This window comes from Equus quagga, chromosome 3 (assembly GCF_021613505.1).
Source record: "Equus quagga isolate Etosha38 chromosome 3, UCLA_HA_Equagga_1.0, whole genome shotgun sequence".
Taxonomy (NCBI): domain Eukaryota; kingdom Metazoa; phylum Chordata; class Mammalia; order Perissodactyla; family Equidae; genus Equus; species Equus quagga.
The window spans coordinates 30160385-30180200 of record NC_060269.1 but is presented as its reverse complement, the minus strand read 5'-3'; the positions used below and the strand labels follow the sequence as shown (position 1 = coordinate 30180200).

The window sequence follows — 19816 nt, the reverse complement described above, 5'->3', positions numbered from 1 at the left end:
CCTCATTCTGGGAAGGATAATTTTCTACTTTAGCTTTGAATGACAATCATAAAGAAACAATTAAGTAGGAAAGCAGTGACTTCTTATGAAAAGTGTCATGTGAAGTTAGGAGAAAGCATAGTGAATGTAAACCAAAATATCCATTAAAAAAAAACCCAGGCCATTCTTGTGGCATACAGTAAGGTGTTCTCCAACTCATCCAGGATGCAAAATCTCTAAGTGAATGGTTTTTAGCCTTTTGCAGTTCCTGTGAGAATCTGATGAAAGCAACCCTCTCACCAGAAAAATGCATATCTGCACATAGCTATCAAATGTGTATGTACATAATTTTAAGCACCTGGACTTCCCTCCAAGTCCACTAATCCTCAGGTTAAGAATCTCAACTCTAAAGTATAGATATGGTCAAGTTCATGGACTCTGGAGTCAGACAGACCTAGATTCGAATTCTGGGTCCAAATTTTACTGCCATGTAAGCTCAGGAAGATTTGTTTGTTTGTTTTTTTCTGAGGAAGATTAGCCCTGAGCTAACATCTGTGCCAGTCTTCATCCATTTCATATGTGGGTTGCAGCCACAGCATGGCTGATGAGTGGTGTAGGTCTGCACCTGGGATCTGAACCCATGAACACAGGCTGCCAAAGTAGAGCATGCCGAACTTAACCATTATGTCATGAGGCAGCCCCAGGAAGTTTTTAACCTTTCTGAGCCTGGATTTTGTTTTCTTATTGAGGTAATAGTGGTTTATAACGTTATATAAATTTCAGATGTATGTCATTTGATTTCTGTGTAGATTACATCATGTTCCCCACCCAAAGACTAATTACCATCCATCACCACACACATATGCCTAATCTTCCCTTTGTCTTCCTCCTTCCCCCCTTGCCCTCTGGTAATTACCAATCCAATCTCTGTCTCTATGTGTTTGTTGCTGTTTTTATCTTCTATTTATGAGTGAAATCATACAATATTTGACTTTCTCCCTCTGACTTATTTTGCTTAGCATAATGCTCTCAAGGTCTATCCATGTTGTCACAAATGGCAAGGTTTCAGCTTTTTTGAGACTGAGTAGTAGTCCATTGTGTATGCATACCACAGCTTCTTTATCCATTCATCCCTTCATGGGCACCTAGGTTGCTTCCAAGTCTTGGCTATTGTGAATAATGCTGCAGTGAGCATAGGGGTACGTGTATCTTTATGCATTCATGTTTTCATGTTCTTTGGATAGATACTCAGCAGTGGAATAGCTGGATTGTATGGTTGTTCTATTCTTAATTTTTTGAGGAATCTCCATACTTCCATTCCGTAGTGGCTGCACTGGTTTGCACTCCCACCAGCAGTGTATAAGAGTTCCCTTTTCTCTGAGCCTGAGTTTTAGCACCTGAAATAGAAATAATAATTCTTCCTATGTCATTGCTTAATTGTGAATAGTAACTCAGACAAGCACATAGATAGTCCCTGGTGTGTGGTAAGTACTCAATAAGCGTTAATACTGTCATTAGCTAATAAAATACAAAACTTGAGCCCTACATGGACAGAGAGAAACTTTAATGCAACTTAAGTGCTACACATATTTACCAAGTGCCTCCAATTTATGAAGGAGTGTGGTGGGATTCCAAAATGGGAATGTTGACAGTGGCATGGCCTGAGCCAGGGAAGTGATAAAGACAGGCCAGGTGTGCCCAAGACCAGACAGAGCAGATCTCAGGATCTTATATTCTCAGATAGGAAGGAACTCGAACAATCATCCAGGCCCTCTGTTGTAGACAGTTATTTCAAACCACAACAGAGCGACGACAGCAACGCCTGTTTCACGAAAGGAAACCTGTGACTCTTTAGGAAACATTTTATGTATTAAAGAAGAAAGAGATAAACCAAAGATATGAATAATTTATGAACTAAATGGAATTAATAAAACAAATCCCACCACTAGGATTTCTTGGCTAACCACACTTAGGCTACTGATGGGTTTTACTTAGAATTAAATGTGGGAATATGTGAAAACAGTAGCTATGGGTCAGCAAAATAGGTCACAAAGCTCCATTTAATACAATATTTTCTGCTCACCATCTAATCAGATGCTCTTTAACCTACTGTGATAAAGAGGTTCAAGACCAGGAATTAGATGACTTGGAATCAGTCTTTAAATCTACCCCAACCAATTCAGTCATACTCGCAGTAGTTGATTATGTGAGTATCTCATAGCAATAGGTATGGGTCGTTAATTGTGAGCCAGGGCTTATAAAGGAGATAAAAAAGCAGAATTTATTTAAAAGAAAAGAATTGAGTCAATGACACGATATTCTCTGGCCATTTTCAGGTTCTTTGGGCCTTACCCTCCTCTGCTGTTCTTATGCCCTCCCTCCAAATATGAGATTTCAAACTCAAATGTCTACACAGGCCAAGTAACGTGGACCAGTACAGCAGATTATTTGACTACCATGGTGGCCTTGAGCCTGTTTGCCTTGAGCTAAATGGGGCAGCCCTTCCTCAGCTGCCCTCAATGATTTCCATGGGGAATTGGGCATATATTGCCAGACATTTCTTTTTCCAAGATGAATTTCAAATATAGATTTATATGTAAAATATCCTGACTTTTAAATATGGATAACTAATTCACATTTTTAAAGAAACATTGTGCGGGCCAAACAAATCATGTCTGGGGCACCAGTTTGAGTCTTTGGCTCTGGGTTTTGGTGTTCCTGGGAACTCTGCCCCTGGCGTTATCTTCCCACTCTACAATCTCTTCCTAGAAAAACTCATCGACTCCCATGGTTTAAGAAACCTTCTCTATGCTGAAGCCTCACACATTTATTGACAGTCATGGCCTCCCTTAAACTCCAGACTCCTGTATCTAGCTACCAACTCCACGTGTCCCTTGGATGTCTTACAGACATCTCAGACATAGCATCTGCAAAATGGAATTCTTGATCTAGCCCCACCTGTTCATCTTCTAGTTTCTTCAGCTCAGTAAATGGTACCTGTATTGCTCAAGAAATGTGGAAGTTATTCTCTACTTTCTCCTCTGTTGCCACCCTTGTCTGGCCCATCACTATTCTGTATATTCTTCTTCTAAAATATTTCTTCAGTTTGGCCCTTTATCTCCATTCCTGTTGCCACAAGCCACCATCAGGTTTCATCTCTTTTGCTGCAGTAGTTTCCTCTGGATTTCCTACACACTCGTCCTGCCAATTTTTTCTTCGCTTAGCAGCAAGAATGATCTTTAAAATATTAAGTGGCTCATATCACTCCCTGTTTAAATTCTCTCAATGTCTTTACAATGCATGGAGACCAAGAGAAGAGTGTGTCAAGTAGGTATTATGCCCAATGGAGTAAGAGTGTTTTTTTTTCATCCGTAAAATGAGAATCATAATGCCTACATCAAAGGGTTGTTATGAGAGTTCAATAGAGGCCAATGTTATTTTTGCATTAGTTTTATATTAGCTTTTACAGGGAAAGAGGTAAAATTCAGTGAACATTTATATTGTTAATAGCTACTTTACACTCTCCAATTAGTACCACCTACAGAGAACCTTCTAAATGTTTTAGTGACAACGTTTTCATTTGTATTATGGTAGCCTCAGAGTAAAACATCTGCCTTGATTAAAGAATTTTAAAAATTCTGGAACAAACCAAGTTCAATTAAAAACAGAAGACAGAGTAAAGAATAATTTCAAATGTCTTCAGATCTTTTTTTTTAAGTTTTGATATGGAAAATGATTAGATGATGTGGTTGATGCAATGTCACATAAAATTGAACCATTTTTTGTAAATCTATGTTTTTATTTGTTTGAATTCATCTTTACCTAGAGCTGTGCAGGACAGCCAATTTCCAAAATAGCATCACGAATACAGCAGCCCATAGTTAGGGCCACCCTGTGGCACTTTTGTCTTTCAATTCACACATTCCAGTTTAGAAAACACCATGATGAGAATGAATCCATGAAATCTGCTGAGGCTGGTGGCTGAAAAGCCAGGAGTGGAGGTGAGAAACTGCCACTGCAGGTACAGGGCGCTATCTCTGTAGAACTCTAAGTTAGCTCTTTATCTGTGCTATTTTTTAACTAAATCTCTATGAAAGTCATAAAATCACTCCATGATGAGCTCTTTGGTTGACTTACAGTTTAATTGTGAGCTGAAAATTTTGGCTTTTTATGAGCTGAATTAGTTCATGGACTGCTGCAGGGGGAAAAAAAAGAGAAGAAATGGAGATTATATCTCTATAACATAACCCTCATATTTTGTCTCTGGGAATAGAAATATTTCAGCTTTGATTACACCCCAAAGTAGTGAATCTCCCAAAAGTACATACTTGTACTAAATGTGCAATAAGCGGACCTTCTTTTTGCTTAAGAAAAAATTTCAAAAATAAAAAACAACAACTTGAAGGGTTATGAGAAAAGATAACGTTGTTTCTGAGTTGTAATTCTACTAATTATTTATTGAGAACCCACCATGTAGGAGGCACTGTGCTAGTTTGGCATCAACACATCAATGTATAAATTATAACAACTGGAAAGGACTCTAAGGTATCTAGTCCAAATTCTCATTTTATAGATGATTAAACCGTAGCCCTGGAGGAGAAAGTGACACACAAAGTAACACCTGTAGTTACTAATAGCTGAGACTAGAATTCAATCTCCTAACGCAAGATAGGTTCCCAGTTCTCCTAAATATAATTTTAAGTAAATACATTTCTCATTGTAAAAGTGATGCTTAAGGAGAGCACTGAGTAAAGAGTGGATTGAACATATGAAACTACTTCGAGTCGCCCCTAAATTAACCCCACAAAAACTGTAGCAAAGGGGTGTTTGTGAGGCATAGACCAACATGGACAGGGGAGATCTAAGAAGAGACAATAAGAAAATTTGGGCAACTGGAAAAAAATAGATGACGAATCAGTGACTTAGTGGACCAGAAAAACAGACTGAGGCCCTGTGTCTGGCTGTGCAGGTTGTGTCCTGACCAAATCCAGCGGCCACTGCTCACTCAGACTCCAGAGTGAGTCCACCCACCTCTGGAGGGGTGACGAGCACAGCCTGCACAGCAGCCAGCCGTGGCCCTGCTGAGAAAACGAGTGCAAAGCAGCCATGAGGAAAGGGAGAACCGTTGCAGTCTGCATCAAAGAATTCCACAAGGTCAAGGATTGAAGGTAGCGGGTGGCTCTGGAGAAGAGAATAAATGAGAAAGAAGTGCACAGACACAAAATAACGATGGGCTACAGGTAGAGAGAGAGATTTAGCCAGCCTAGAATGTATTTTGTTGTCAAGTGTGAGGCAGGGATCCAATTTCACTTTTTTCTTTTCTTACTGTAATTTTGTACTATTTTCCCAATAATTATTTAGGTCCTTATTATTACAAGATTCCATGATTCAGATCAACAATTTCTTTTTTTAAAAAATAAGTGTATCTAATGTTTTTATCTCCCTATCTGTTATGAGTACACAGCCTATCTCAAAGAATGCCATGGGTTTTTTTTTTTTTTTTTTTAATTTTTACTATCCCCTTCACCCATTTCCCCCCCCCCCCACCCCACCTACCACCCACCTCTGGAAACCACCAATCTGTTCTCTGTATCTATGAACTTATTTGGGTGGGATGCAGGGGTGGGAATTAGATTCCACGTGTAAGTGAGATCATACAGTATTTGTCTTTCTCTGTCTGACGTATTTCACTTAGCATAGTGCCCTCGAAGTCTATCCATGCTCTTGCAAATGGCAAGATGTCCTTCCTTTTTATGGCTGAATAATATTCCATTGTATATGTATACCAGAGTTTCTTTATCCATTCATCTATCGATGGACACTTAGGTTGTTTTCATATCTTGGCTATTGTAAATAATGCTGCAGTTAACATGGGGATCCATATATCTTTTCAAGTTAAGATCTTCATTTTCTTCAAATAAGTACCCAGAAGTGAAATTGCTGGATCATATGATAGTTCTATTTTTAATTTTTTGAGGAATTGCCATACTGTTTTCCATAGTGGCTGCACCAATTTACATTCCCACCAACAGTGCAGGAGGGTTCCCTTTTCTCCGCTTACTTGCCAACACTTATGTCTTGTCTTTTTGATAATAGCCATTCTAACAAGTGTGAGGTGATATCTCATTGTGGTTTTGATTCGCATTTCCTGATGATTAATGGTGTTGAGCATCTTTTCATGTACCTGTTGGCCATCTGTGTGTCTTCTTTGGAAAAATGTCTATTTAGATCTTCAGCCCATTTTTTAATCTGATTGTTGTTTTGCTTTGAGTTATATGAGTTCTTTATATATTTTAGATATTAACCCCTTATCAGATATATGATTTGCAAATATTTTCTCCCATTCAGTAGGTTGCCTTTTCATATTGTTGATGGTTTTCTTTCCTGTGCAGAAGCTCTTCAGTTTGATGTAGTCCCATTTGCTTATTTTTGCTTTTATTTCCTTTGCTTTTGGTGTCAGATTGAGAAAATCATCACCAAGACCTATGTCAGGGAGCTTACTGCCTATGTTTTCTTCTAGGAGTTTTGTGATTTCAAGTCTTATGTTCAAATCTTTAATCAATTTTGAGTTCATTTTTGTTTATGGTGTAAGCTGGTAGTCCAGTTTCATTCTTTTGCATGTATCTGTCCAGTTTTCCCAACACCATTTATTGAAGAGATTATCCTTTCCCCACAGTATATTCTTGTATATTCATTATATATTCTTTGTCATAAAGTAAATGGTCATATATGCGTGGGTTTATTTCCAAGGTCTCTATTCTGTTGTATTGATCTGTGTGTCTGTTTTTATGCCAATAGCATACTGTTTTAATTACTACAGCTTAGTAATATAGTTTGAAATGAGGGAGTGTGATGCCTCCAGCTTTGTTCTTCTTTCTCAAGGTTGCTTTGACCACTCAAGATCTTTTGTGGTTCCATGCAAATTTTAGGATTGTTTGTTCTATTTCTGTGAAGAATGCCATTGGAAGTTTGATAAGAATTACATTGAATCTGTAGATTGCTTTGGGTAGTATGGACATTTTAATAATATTCTTACAATCCATGAACATGGAATATCTTTCCATTTATATGTGTCTTCAATTTCTTTCATTAATGTCTTGTAATTTTTAGTATGCAAGTCTTTCACCTCCTTGATTAAATTTATTCCTAGGTATTTTATTCTTTTTGATGCAATTGTAAGTGGTATTGTTTTCTTAATCTCTCTTTCTGATAGTTCATTATTAGTGTGTAGAAATGCAACAGATTTTTGTCTATTGATTTTGCATCCTACAACTTTACTGAATCCCATTTTTAGTTCTGACAGTTTTTTGATAGAGCCTTTTTTTTTAAATGACCCGTTGTATTGAATATTTGTTAAATGCCACCATTTTCAAATACTAAATACCGCTGCCTTCAGAGAGCTACTTCCAGAGTTTTATTCTAGCCATGGCTCTGTCTACATCACTATGAACCTCAGGCACTTAAGGGCCCAGGAAACATATAGTAGAACTGAGTCTTTAGGTTGGGTATATCCCTGTGAAACACTGAATTTCTCTAAAACTGATTCTTAACGCCATAACTCTTTGTTAGTTCTCTGTTTCTCTTTAAACATCTTAAGAATTCACTGCCCTTCATGAAGCTCATATATTTCCCTTAACTGAACCTCAACATGAAATAAATTGTATCAGTGATTATCAGAGCAGGTGTTAGAACCATTAGCATTATAACCATCCTCAGGACTTAGAAATTTTGTTGGTCTTTTAATTGTGAGTTTCTTCTGCAGGATAATGGAACATACAAGCTCTTTTGGGTTTAAAGCTGCCTTTTATGCAGCTGAGCTCCTCAGGCTGTATTCTCCCTGTTCATACTCCCTAACTTGACTCTACATTCCAGTCATATTTAAATACAATCTGATGTCCATCTGCACAAGGCTCCCTATGACCTCCAGACATCTGTACATGCTATTGCTAGTCCTTGAAGGATTCCTCCTTCTCATTCATCTGGCTAAAATACAAGTTATCCTTCAGGACTCCATTTAAACATCGTACCCTATGAGAAATCTTCTTTGACCCAGCAAATAGTTACATTGCCCTCTTACCTGCTCCTATAACACCAGATACATTTTCCAGCGTATTGCTTATCCTAGTGTGTTGTAGTTGACCAGCTAATGGTCTGCCTACCTACTGGACAGCAAACTCCTTGCGGATAGGAATTGTCTTGCTCTCACCTATATCACTAGCATCTAGCACAATCCTTAGCACGTAGTGGGGACTCATGTCTTGAGTGACTGAATATTTGTTCATTGCAGAATGGTTGGAGTAAAACTGAAAAAAACTTCTTAAAAGAAAATGAATATAAATCCCAAAACTTGAGAAAACTCTTATTAAAATTTTTGGCTTCCTTGCTTCTAGTTAACTTTCTCTGCCAACCTCACTGCACATAAAGCTTTGAATACTTCTGTTTTCACTTAACAGTATACCATGAGCATTTTCTTATGTAACTACAAATTCTTTGGAAATGTCACTTTAAGTTATAACAAGAAGATTGTCCTTTGGAAGTAACATAGTTTATTCAGATATTCTTTATGGTTGGACTTTGTGACTTGCAGTATTTTACTGCTATAAAAAATGCTTAAATGAATATTTTTGCAACTTTGATTATTTCTCTATAATACACTCTGGAAATGAAATTACTGGGTGAAAATTTCATAGTTCCCAGTGTAATACCTACCCCTGTGTACCCTTAACTGTAATATTATTTTTTTAAGGAATGAAGATTTCATAAACAAAAAGGGGAAGCTCATTTTTACTTTAAATTTATTGGTCATTTATATTACATTCTTCTGTGAATTATTTAACAGTGACAATAATTTTTCTGTTGGACTATTAGTTTTACTTAGTGATTTAAAAGCTCTCTATATATTAAGAATACAAGCATCTGTGAAGTTTTTACAAATATTTCCAGTGTGATATATGCCTTTTGATCTCATTTTTCATGTTTTTAACACTTTTTAAATTTTACACACATTTATCAATCTTTTCTTCTGTGATTTGCTCAATTTCTTTTCCATGTAGAATTTCTTGCCCTACTTAGATATGTTAGATATATATTTTCTTACTTAGATATATACTTGTAAGATATATTTTATTCTAGTTTTATTGGTGTCTTGTGTTTACATTTAGCTTTTTGACCCATTTAGAATTTATTTGGGGCTGTAATGTGAGATGAGGCTCGAACTAGATTTTTTATCTTTTTATCCAAAATAGCAAATTTTTCTAATGCCTTCTCTTGGACTTCAAAGAAATGTTATTAAAGACAATTGTACTGAAATATCCAGCATCCAAGACATAGTTCAGCGTTCACCATGAACTTTACTTTCTCCTCCCAGGTGAGCAGGAGCCAGCCGTAAGCAGTGATTCTGACATCTCGCTGATTATGGCAATGGAGGTTGGACTGTCTGATGTAGAACTTTCCACGGACCAAGACTGCGAAGAGGTGAAATCTTGAAATGGCAAATGCAGGAAAAAGGGATGGTAGGACCCAAGGGGAAGGAAGGGAGGAGTGCCCCCAAGACTTGCACCGGGCACACACACCTCTAGAACACCTTGGCGACTCCAAGGGTGCTCCGCTCAAGAATGGTAACGAAAAGCAATATCCAAAGTCACGTGAATCAGGATGCAGTTTCTCAATCTTTGAACAGTCCACGGCCTTGGCAGCTTGGAAGTTGAAAGCTGATTTTCCCTCCCATGTCCTGTAGACACACACTTCAGAAGCTCCTAAAACAGACTGAAGGACACTTTTAGGGCTTCTTGCTTTCATTTCCATTTTTTTCCAGTTCTTGTTCTCTTGTTTTTGGAATGTTGTTTGATTTCTTTGGCAGTTTCTTTTTAAAGACTGTGTGTAGTTTACTTTACATCCACTTGTTGTTTTCCCTTTGCTTCCCTCCAGCTTTGTATAGAGTTCTGTTTAGAAGCACCAGTTCCTGCTATGATCGGTTTGTATTCCATCTGTGAGATTAATGGCCTTGACCTCTCAGCATGAAGTGTGCATGGCTTTGGGAAGTGCCTCAGCGCCCTGAAACAGTCTAAGGCCAGCTTTCATTAAGAATCTAAATTCTTTTAAGTGGATCTTGAAAATCCCAGCTACCAGAGACCCCAACACTAAGCTCTGAATCTGCTGAGGCCGCTGCTCGTTATTTTCAGCTACATCACACTGGCTTCCACTTGCCAGGCTCTGTTAAGGGCCCTCGTGACTTGAGAGGAAGCTCTAGGGAGGCACTTCAATTCGTCTGGACCTTGCAGTCTTTGGCTGAAATCCTGAACTCAGAAGTGCCCCCCAGAGCATTAACGCCGTTCTTCATGGCTGTAGGGCTTGTAACCAGGACTGCAAGCCTGGTTTTAAGACCAGACACGACATGTTCTTTCAGAAAGCGAAATGTCTGTTGTATTGGTTTCCCCAGGGCCAGAACGGTCCTTTGTTACCTCCACAAGTGGCTTCTGCAGGAGATGGAGGATTTAGAAAAGATCCAGTCATCTTTGAGCCCAGTGTCCAACACAGTTAGGGCTGCTGTTAACAGCACCTAGGTTTTACCTTAATTCCAACACACTTGTGTTAAACCTCGCCAGACCTCAAGGAAAGATTTAGGTGAATCCTTAGAAAATTGCTTCCCAGGGCTCCCTGAGTGCATCCGGATACCAAGTGAGGAGGGAGGTAAATGATATGATCTAAAAGGTATGGCATGGAAATTTGCTAAATCAAGCTTCTCCTGACTAACAGAGACAAAGAGGGAAAGGAAAAGAGGTATGAGATGAATGCTAAAACCCACCGGTGTTTTTACCTGTTTATGTTTTTATTCTTTTTTTGTAACTATGACAGAGATGTGCTATTTTTTCAGTGGGCAATTTTGTAATACATTTAGACTCTCCAGATGCAGTGATGACTAAGGTGGTGAATCCTTTTCTCTGGACAATCTTGGATCACCTCATCCTCTGTGAGAAGGCCATGTTGCTGCGTGGGGGTAACCAGGAAAGAAAGCTTTTCTCACTGAGTTATTTACCTATTTGATGAAGCTTTTGTATGTTGTTATGGTAATACTCCTCCAGAAAGCAGAGTCTGGTTCTGCCGTAAAACCTTGTGGCCCGCTGAAACCTGGAGGGTACGTCAAGGGAGACCACTGGCTGCTCTTTTTCCACCTCTTTTAGCAGTTTCCTATTTGATGCTTTCTAAATAGTCAGCAAAGCAAGGAAAATGATTATCGCCTTCAGAAATGTCACATCTCTCTAGGAGTCTACCACTTCCTGTAGTGAAACCCAGTGTCTCGGCGTGGGAAGGCAGCCAGGGAGGAATGAAGAGAGCGCTGAACCAGGAGTCACGAGGCCTGGATGAGCCACATGCTTGCTGGGCCTCCGCTGCTCCATCTGTAAAAGTGAAGGGGTTTAACAAGATGGTGCCCAAGGCGCCTTCTCTCCTTACCACCTTAATGAGCGTTTTGCCAGGGGAATCCATTTATTGCAGATAGCCATGACATGTAGCTGACTTTATACCTTGGGGAAGCGGTTACTTGACATGTAACATATAATAACTGCTTTTGAGCTTTGGTACTCGTCTGTTGCTGAGAATGAATCTCTAAATGATTGAAATTTTAAGGCCAAAGAGGAGTAGAAATCACTGTTAGTCACAGAGTTTGCAATCTCTGGACACATTAATATCCCAGTTCTCAGTGTGGAATTCTTAATCTCAAGGTGTTTCTTTTCCTCCGTCAGCATAGGCCTGCACTGCCTACTCCTCCTTCAGTCAGCTTTGCCCAAAACAAATTTTGGTATTAAGTCCAGTGGATCCGAAGGATAATTCAACAGGAAAAGAACTACAAATTGTGTTCCCTACCCAGAGAGAAAACGCCTTTTGGATTGCATAGTCCTCTGTTTGATGAGTGTTCACTCTTCCTGCCAGTGACCAGATCAATCAGGAATTGGTTGCATATGTGCTCTGTGGCCACAGCAGCCCCTATTGGATGCTGCGTTGATAATGAGGGGCCCAGGAGGTCCATCTGAGGCCCGTGGACCTGACCCCAAGGAGGTTCTGCTGCAATTCCCTAAGCCTAGGAGGTTCTTCACTTACCAAAGGTTTGTTTCTGGAGGATTTTCCTGTGGCTTTGGTAATTAAAAAAAAAAAAGGTTTCACTGGCATGGAAGGAGTCAAAAGAAATGGAAACAGCCCTTCTCTCATAGCCTTCTTCACCACCTCTCCCCAAAGAGGGATCTCTGACCTGGGGACCTGGCGGTTTACAGAGCATGTCAAAGGGTATGGGAGCTCACTAGAAGTATTTGCAGACTTGATGTGTATTTGCAGTTGTGCATTTTTCTGTAGTGATTGTCTAGACCAGCACTGTCCAATAGAACTATAATGCACATCACACTAGTAATTTTAAATTTTCTACTGGCCACGTTAAAAAAAAGTAAAAAGAAACAGGTGATTTTAATAATCTATTTATTAATCCAATATTATTGTTTCAACATGTAATTAATGTAAAAAGTATTAATGAAGTACTTTACAATTTTCTTGTGCTAAGTCTTCTAAATCCGTCGTGTGTTTTACACTCACAGCACATCTCAGTTTGGACTAGATGCGTCTCCGGCACTCATAGCCACACGTGGCTCGTGGCTGCCGATTGGACAGCGCAGGTCTAGAGCTTCTCCAGTGTTCGCTCAAAATTCCCTGACCCTTACAAAGAAAAACGGTTGAAACCTAATTACCTTCAGGGAGGACTAGGCTCCACCCAAGTCGCCCAGTGAGAGCCCAGAGATCCCTTTGTTCTGCAATGAGTGAATATCCAGGCCACCCTTTTTGAAATTTCGGCTTGACCTTTCTCACCACACCACCGATGTCCATTGCTGTTTAACTGTTACTTCTCCGACCAGTTGTTTTTTAAAAGTCACACAAACCATGTTGATTTGGTGCTGAAAGAAAATTTTATCCCTGCTTCTGTGATAAACCCTTAGGCTGATATGTGGCACTCAGGAGCCAAAGAGAATTCCAGACTGTGGTCGTCAACTTTACCTCAACCCCTACTTGTCCCTCTTCCTGGTTGGCAGAAGGTCTTTTCCCAGTCCCAGTGCCCCTTGCCCCACAGCTGTAGCTAAAACACATGGATTTGCAAGGAAAAAGTGGGAAGTTACATATTGACTCCAAACACAAGACTTGGGGGGCCTTAGGGAGAAAAAGTCTTTGGAGTTTGTGACTGTCTGGCCTCTACTTGGTGAATTATGACCACCTGCACCAGCCACCTCGCAACTCGGAAGTGAGCATCCCCCTCATCCCAAGGCTGTGGACAAGAAAAGGAGCATTTCTATTCCCTCAGAATAAGTTAGAGTCACCTCTAGGAATTGCTGCCTCCTGTGTGGCTGGTCCCTTTGGGAGGAACTGAGCCCTGATCGTGAATACGGTATCTGAAGATTGATTTAGTCTCTAGAGTCTGGTCACCCCTGAAATGTCAACTCATCATCTAGGCAAGAAGAGGTGTAGAGTTTGGAGAAGGTAGAAAGTTAATAGTGATAAAAGCACCTACCTATTCTGACATCACGTAGTAATGATCATAACCATGGAGGCAAATCTCTATCCAAGAGATTTTTTTTGTCTATTTTGTTTTGTTTTCAGCATTTTGCTCCTTCTGTTGGAAACATCCCTGAACCTTCATGGGTCTGGATTTGGTCATATCAAAAACCACGGTACCCAGTGCCTTTTCAGTTAGTGCTCTGACATCCTTGTGGCTGCCATACTTTCAGAACCAGAAATAATGACAGGTCACTTAATAGAAGATTCTTTCTTATGTATGAGTTTTGTCTAGATGAAAATTCTTGCAGAGGATAAAAAACAAATGGCATTTAGTTATCCATTGAATACATCACCTTGACTTAAAACAAAGAAATCTCATTAAATCAAAACTCTTTCAGAAAATCCAGGATACAGAATCTCTCCCACTATGGAGCAAGGACCCAGCCCTCTGTGGTACTGGAGCCCCTGAGGCAATTTCTGGTAGCATTGTTTTTAGGCTGTCACTTAAATTTCTTTTGCTTTTCTGTCTGTGTTTGTCTCTCTCTATCTCTGGCTTTCTCTGATTACCTGTGTCTTTCTTTGTACATGCACCCACACACACATTCTTTTACCATCTTTGAGGACAAAAAGATGTTGGTGGCTCTGGACCTATAGAGTTATTATTGTGATTATCATTTTTACTGTTGGTGTTTTTCTTCTTATTGTGTGGCAGTATCTATATTTGCACTTCTGGTGAGGAAAACCAGTTTCCTATAAAGGCAAATTAACTTCCTCTGTAATGAAGCTAGCCTCGTTTTCACTTCTCCTATCACTAATTTTATCTCCGACCACCTCTAGCTATTGTTATTTTTTTTCAGGCTTCCTTGCCAGAAAAGTCTCCTAGGCAAACAATGGCAAGGTAGCAGTCTAGATCTCTTATCTTCCACCTACAGCGTGTGTGACCTTCCTTGTTTACCACAGGCCCCCAGGGTTAGGATTTCTTGGAAAAACTTGTGGACTGTACCGTATCCAATGTCCACTGTGCTTCTTAACATCGTAGCATGAGAGCTTGTTCTTGGTAAGTGATCTGAGAAGCCACTTCTCCCTTAAGAAGTAAAAGAGGCACAAAAAACTATCCTTCTAAGGTGAGGAACACACGGTTCCTTGTGCACTGTTCTGTGCCACGGAAGTCCCTCATCCATCTATTACCTGGCTGGGAGTGCAGAGTACATTTGATGATGGCAGTTATAAGGAGGTGGGAATACTACCTGCAGGGAGTCAGAAAAGAGGATGGCAGGATGTGAACACGGATGTTCTTCCCGAATAAATGATCATGCCCTGGGTTTAGAGCTGACCTGGGTTTTTTGTGTTTTGGGGGCGGGGGGGAGGGGCCACTGTGGGAGGATAAGGAGTTTAACACTCATGAGTTAAACACTTAGGATTGCAAAGAAGGTTGAGATTGTTTGAAAAATAAATTGATTCTGACAAGCAGGTATGAGTTTCTCATCATCACTTACCTCTTCCCTTTCCCCACCTTTCTCCCCATCTCACACCTCCAGGCCCTTTGTAATAGGAACAAGAATTTGTAAAGACTCCTGTATCAGTAGCCATATTCTTCCACTTTGAACCTGTTTGTTTGTTGGTTCTCTTCTTCTCCCCAAAGCCCCCCCGTACATAGTTGTATATTCTAGTTGTGAGTGCCCCTGGTTGTGGGATGTGGGATGCCACCTCAGCATGGCCTGATGAGCAGTGCCACGTCCGCACGCAGGAGCCAAACCAACAGAACCCTGGGCCGCCAAAGCAGAACACATGAACTTAACCACTCAGCCACGGACCAGCCCCTACTTTGAATGTTTTGACGGCACTAAATTATCATCCCAAAATTAAAGAAGTGATTCCACATCCTAAATGTGGACCCTTAATTTTCAAGCCCTTTAATTGAAAATCCTGCTTGTTCTGCAAAGAACCTCTGAGGTCATTCGCATCTCTCTTGATCACTCTCTGGACTATGCCTGCCTCAAGTGCTTCCTGGTCAAGTGGCTTTTTCAGGAATCTCAGTGATTAAAGACCTTCTCATCCTTGCACTACTATTGAGGTTTGCCCTGACCTCAGAGCCGTTCGCTCTATGGCCACCTGATAAATATTTGTTGATAATGCTAAGGCAAGCATATACATCTCTTAAGAGGTCTGCAGGTCTGAACAGAGTGAGGGAGGAAATCTGGGGAGAAGGTAGCTCCACCTGGGTCACCCAGAGTCGCTGCTCGGCAGATTGTCTGTAGTCTTGCCGTCCTTACTGAAGCGAAGGGCTTGGAGAAGCAGGGAAATGCGGGGACCATGTGTGCTGTATAAACCAAAGACTGACCGCTGTCCATGTGGACACGTCTCTCTTCCCTTGACTAGTTTAATTTTCTCCCAATGTTCTCACAAATGAAAGTGAAGGTGGATTGCCGGGTCGAAATGAAGCTGTAAAACCTTAGGGGTTTTCTCTTGCGGGCTAGTGATTGACCTTACCATTCTGGAAAAATCCAGAAATCTAAAAAAAAATGTCGCCTTAGTACCACACCATCTCTGAAAGTCTAGTGTTTAGTCTCCTTTTCCCTCAAAAAGTTGTAGGCAAATCTAGTGCTTTATTGAACTCTGAATATTGTTCTGAGAATGTGAAGATTTTAAATAGCCAAAGAATTTTCATGTATAAGAACTAGTTAATTACATTGCGTCTTGCTCTTTTGAAGAACATACCAAACTATTGCCTGTACTAATAGATAGTAGAACAGTTGGGGAAGGACCACTAATACATGGACTTTTCACTCTGCGTCGGTTGGCATCTGTGGTACTTACTGTTCAGGATCTATTGTAAGGGGACAGGGTGCCCTCTGCTGGAATAATCATCATTATTCTTTCAGCCAATTAATTTGACTGGAGTCACCATTTCCTCAACAACTAGTTCTTTGCCTTTCATGGTACAATTTCCTCAGTAGCTGACAGTTTGGTCCACGTTTATCAAAAGAGGAAGGAATGTCAAACTCTGAAAAGTTGAAGTAGAGCCCCACGGAAGATCTTCTCACTGTCAGCAGCCCTTTATTCTGCAAAATGTTGAATTGCTCTGTTTGCAAAGAAGATGCCTCTGGCTGGAATGTGTGTGCAGAGTTGTGAGGCCAGGGCTGATTGTTTTGGAACTTATCTCAACTTCCTTCTTGTCAAATTGCAAAGGAACTTCAATAAACAGACTTCTTTCATATGAATGTAAATGGTGCGAAATACTGATGTGTTTTGTACATGTACATAATAATATATTTACTTCCTGCTTTCACATTAGTAATCTGAAATGGTTGTACCATTTTATAATTAGAAAGAGATGTAGGGGTGGGGGAGGGGAGGGAGGGGCTGTTATTTTTGTAGTGGGATGTCCCTTGTATTTAGAAAACTTGAAGTAATTTTGTACTTATGAAAAGTTACATTCCATTCATTTCCTGAAAAATAATGGATATTGTTCTTTCAAATGTCCATGAGGTGGGAGGATGATTATTCTAGTTTCCAGGGGAGCCTTCCAAGCAGTATTTATGTGGCACCTGATTTTGTAGACGGCAGACCATGACCAGCAATTACCAGTTCAATAATGTGAAAAGAAAAAAACCAATTAATTTTAGCCCTTTGTCTAGAGTGCATTATTATTTCCATTGGGAAATAACCTCTGCTACAAAGAATGAACCTACCATTACGAAATAGTCAGACGTGGCGTCATACATCAATCTGCAGTACCTCCCTTACTAGCAAGAAAAAAATCTGGTGGATTTATTTTTCCTGCCTAAACATGAATTGTGTGCTTTCATTATAAAATGAATGTCACAGGTAGAATTTTACTTAGCTCCCCGACAAGGTCTTTCTGACCCCTCTGCAGATCATACACATGATGGTCCCATCACGGCTTTACGCATCCTCTTCATATTCAGGTCAGAAGACTGAGCTTCCTTGATTTATTTGGCTCATGAAATCACTAAAGTTATTCCTGAGGGCATCTGCATGAGTAACGTTTAATGTGGACTTTGGTTAGCTTTTAATTGCTGAAAAGTTTAGTGGTGGATTATGTAGCTGTTTTACCCAAACATCGTCATCTGTACAAAGTCACGGGCTTATTTAAATAATTCGTTAAGGCTGTGTAGCTATTTTTTTCCCCCTGTATAAATCTCTTTCTCTTCTTCTTCGCCTCAGGCACTTACCTTACTCCTTCCAAAGCACTTTATCTCTCTCTTGAAATACACAGAAGTTTAAAAAAAAACTGTCTTTAAAGGGATTTGTCTTCTTTTAGGAGACCCAGACTTTTATTTTGCTTTATTCTGTTCTGTATGTGCTTGGAGAGCAGAAGCGGTCTGCCTCACACTGGGCTAGTGATGAAGCATTAAGGATGATGGTTGGACACAGTCCATCGTACAACATGGCTATTTTTGTTATATAGAAGACTATAATGTAAATAAGTGCAATTGTGTTCTTATGTACTGGTTAAAAAAAAAATTGCAACTATAAAGATTTGAAAAGGATTGTGAATTCCAGGAAATTTCATTGCAAAATTTTGTTTGGTTTTCTTTTTTAATAAAATGGAACCGGACGATTGTGTTTGTGTCATCAGTATTTCCTAACTGTGTTGCCTCATCTTGAGTTCCAGAGGTGGCACTATGGATTTTTAAAACAATGATATTTATCATTAAATCGTGATTATGTTAAAAGAACGAGAAATTTGATAGTTTCTTTATTTCTCTCAGGTGAGTCAAGTGCCAGGAACCAGACCTCCTCTTAGCTTTGTTCCTCTAAGTGAGGTGATTAGAAGCTTTTGAGCAATTCAAGAGAAAAATAGTTGCTAAATTAGCTTGAGGTGCTATAGTGTGGGAACTGAGCACTGTGGTCCCAGCCATCTTGGGCAGGTTGTCCTAAGCAGGGCTACACCATGGAGCCCACCAGATGAGCTGGGCAGCCAGGTCCTTTTTATATTTACTTGTACATCTCTAAAGGATTTTAAACAGCAATTTCTTTGAATTAGCAAGGGAATGCTAAGGAAATAAAAATGATGGGAGCTGCCAGCCTGGGAAGGTAGGAAAGGAGAGAGGTGCCCCTCCCTATTCATTGTTATCACCTACTTGAAACTGGCAGGCCCCTTGGTGTGGCTGAGAGCCTCTGTGTCTGATGCATCCCCTGGAGAAGCAGGCGGGGTTGGACATGCCAAGTGCAGTTCAGCCTATGACAGAAGCCTTCCACCTGGCCATGCACCCCTCCAGGAGCTGTGGATTCCACACAGTCGGCTGGCAAAGAGTCACACTGTGTGGAGCGCTGTGGCCTCCCGGAGCTCTTTCCTACCCGAGTGACAAACTGCTCTGTTGATATTGGAAAAACATTTGCGCCCTGGAGACTTTGCCCTTGGGACCAGTCCATGCTTAATTTGTAGGTAGGAAGATAATCTAAGCAGATTGTTAGTAACAATAATGATTGTGCCACATTAGAAGAGACGTTAAACTTTGTTTATGCTTCCTTCATCGCAATTTTTATCTGCCTATTGTTGGTAATGACAATAGGGGTGTGAAGCCATTATCCAGGATCTGGAAACCTTCCCTTCTGACTCCAGCATCCTCAGTCCTTCCACTAGACCAGGGCTTCCCAATTTGGGAAACACGTTCTGTGGGACACATCCTGGGATGTGTTAGAAATCACAGCACAGAGTCTCAGGGTCAACTCAGCTGGCATAGGCTTTGTACAATAGATATTAGCTATTGAAAACTTTCAAGAAGGCCTTTCTTAGTCACCAATTTAACTTCATATAACCCAGCTTTTCCTGAAGCTGACTGATGACAGAATCTTCTTTCTCAAGGGTCATATTTTTCAACACTGCACTGAACAAGACTGCTTGCGTGGAACGTGTTTCTGTTCAAACTAGAAAAAAAGCTGCTAGACCTTGTCTCCCATCTCTCTATCTTGCCTACCCCGTGGACCCTTGTCTCTCTAGTCCCTGCTCCTACTCTATCAGGGAAAGGTCAGTGTGCACAAGTTGCATTACCAGCCTGGTGTCTGCTTCACCTGGAGTGGAGATGTTCCGGGAAACAGGTCACTCGGGGCTGCTCAGAGTCACACATGTGCCAGGGAGCACTGGGGGCTACCCAGCTGGCTTATCATCCACTTTGACTGCCCTCCTACACAGTCCACTTTCTGGACTTTTGAGAAGCCACGCAGCATATTCGTCCCTTTGAGAATGGAAAATTTAAAACTCACCAGAGCTTTGTAATAAGCCAGCTTGGCCACCTGATTCTTTGTTAACACCTGTTTGGGGTATAGGAGCTATTCAAAA

General features: G+C 40.4%; 1 protein-coding gene across 1 annotated transcript in view; it reads left to right on the top strand.

Annotated features, from left to right (window-relative positions):
- RNF150 (ring finger protein 150) overlaps nt 1–16846 on the top strand; it is a 236063-nt gene extending 219217 nt beyond the window's left edge. Inside the window, exon 7 of the mRNA XM_046657345.1 lies at nt 9347–16846. Within this exon, the coding sequence (XP_046513301.1) occupies nt 9347–9465 (119 nt within the window). The 3' untranslated portion in view covers nt 9466–16846. The remainder of the gene's footprint in view (nt 1–9346) is intronic.
- The last annotated feature ends 2970 nt before the right edge of the window (nt 16847–19816 follow it).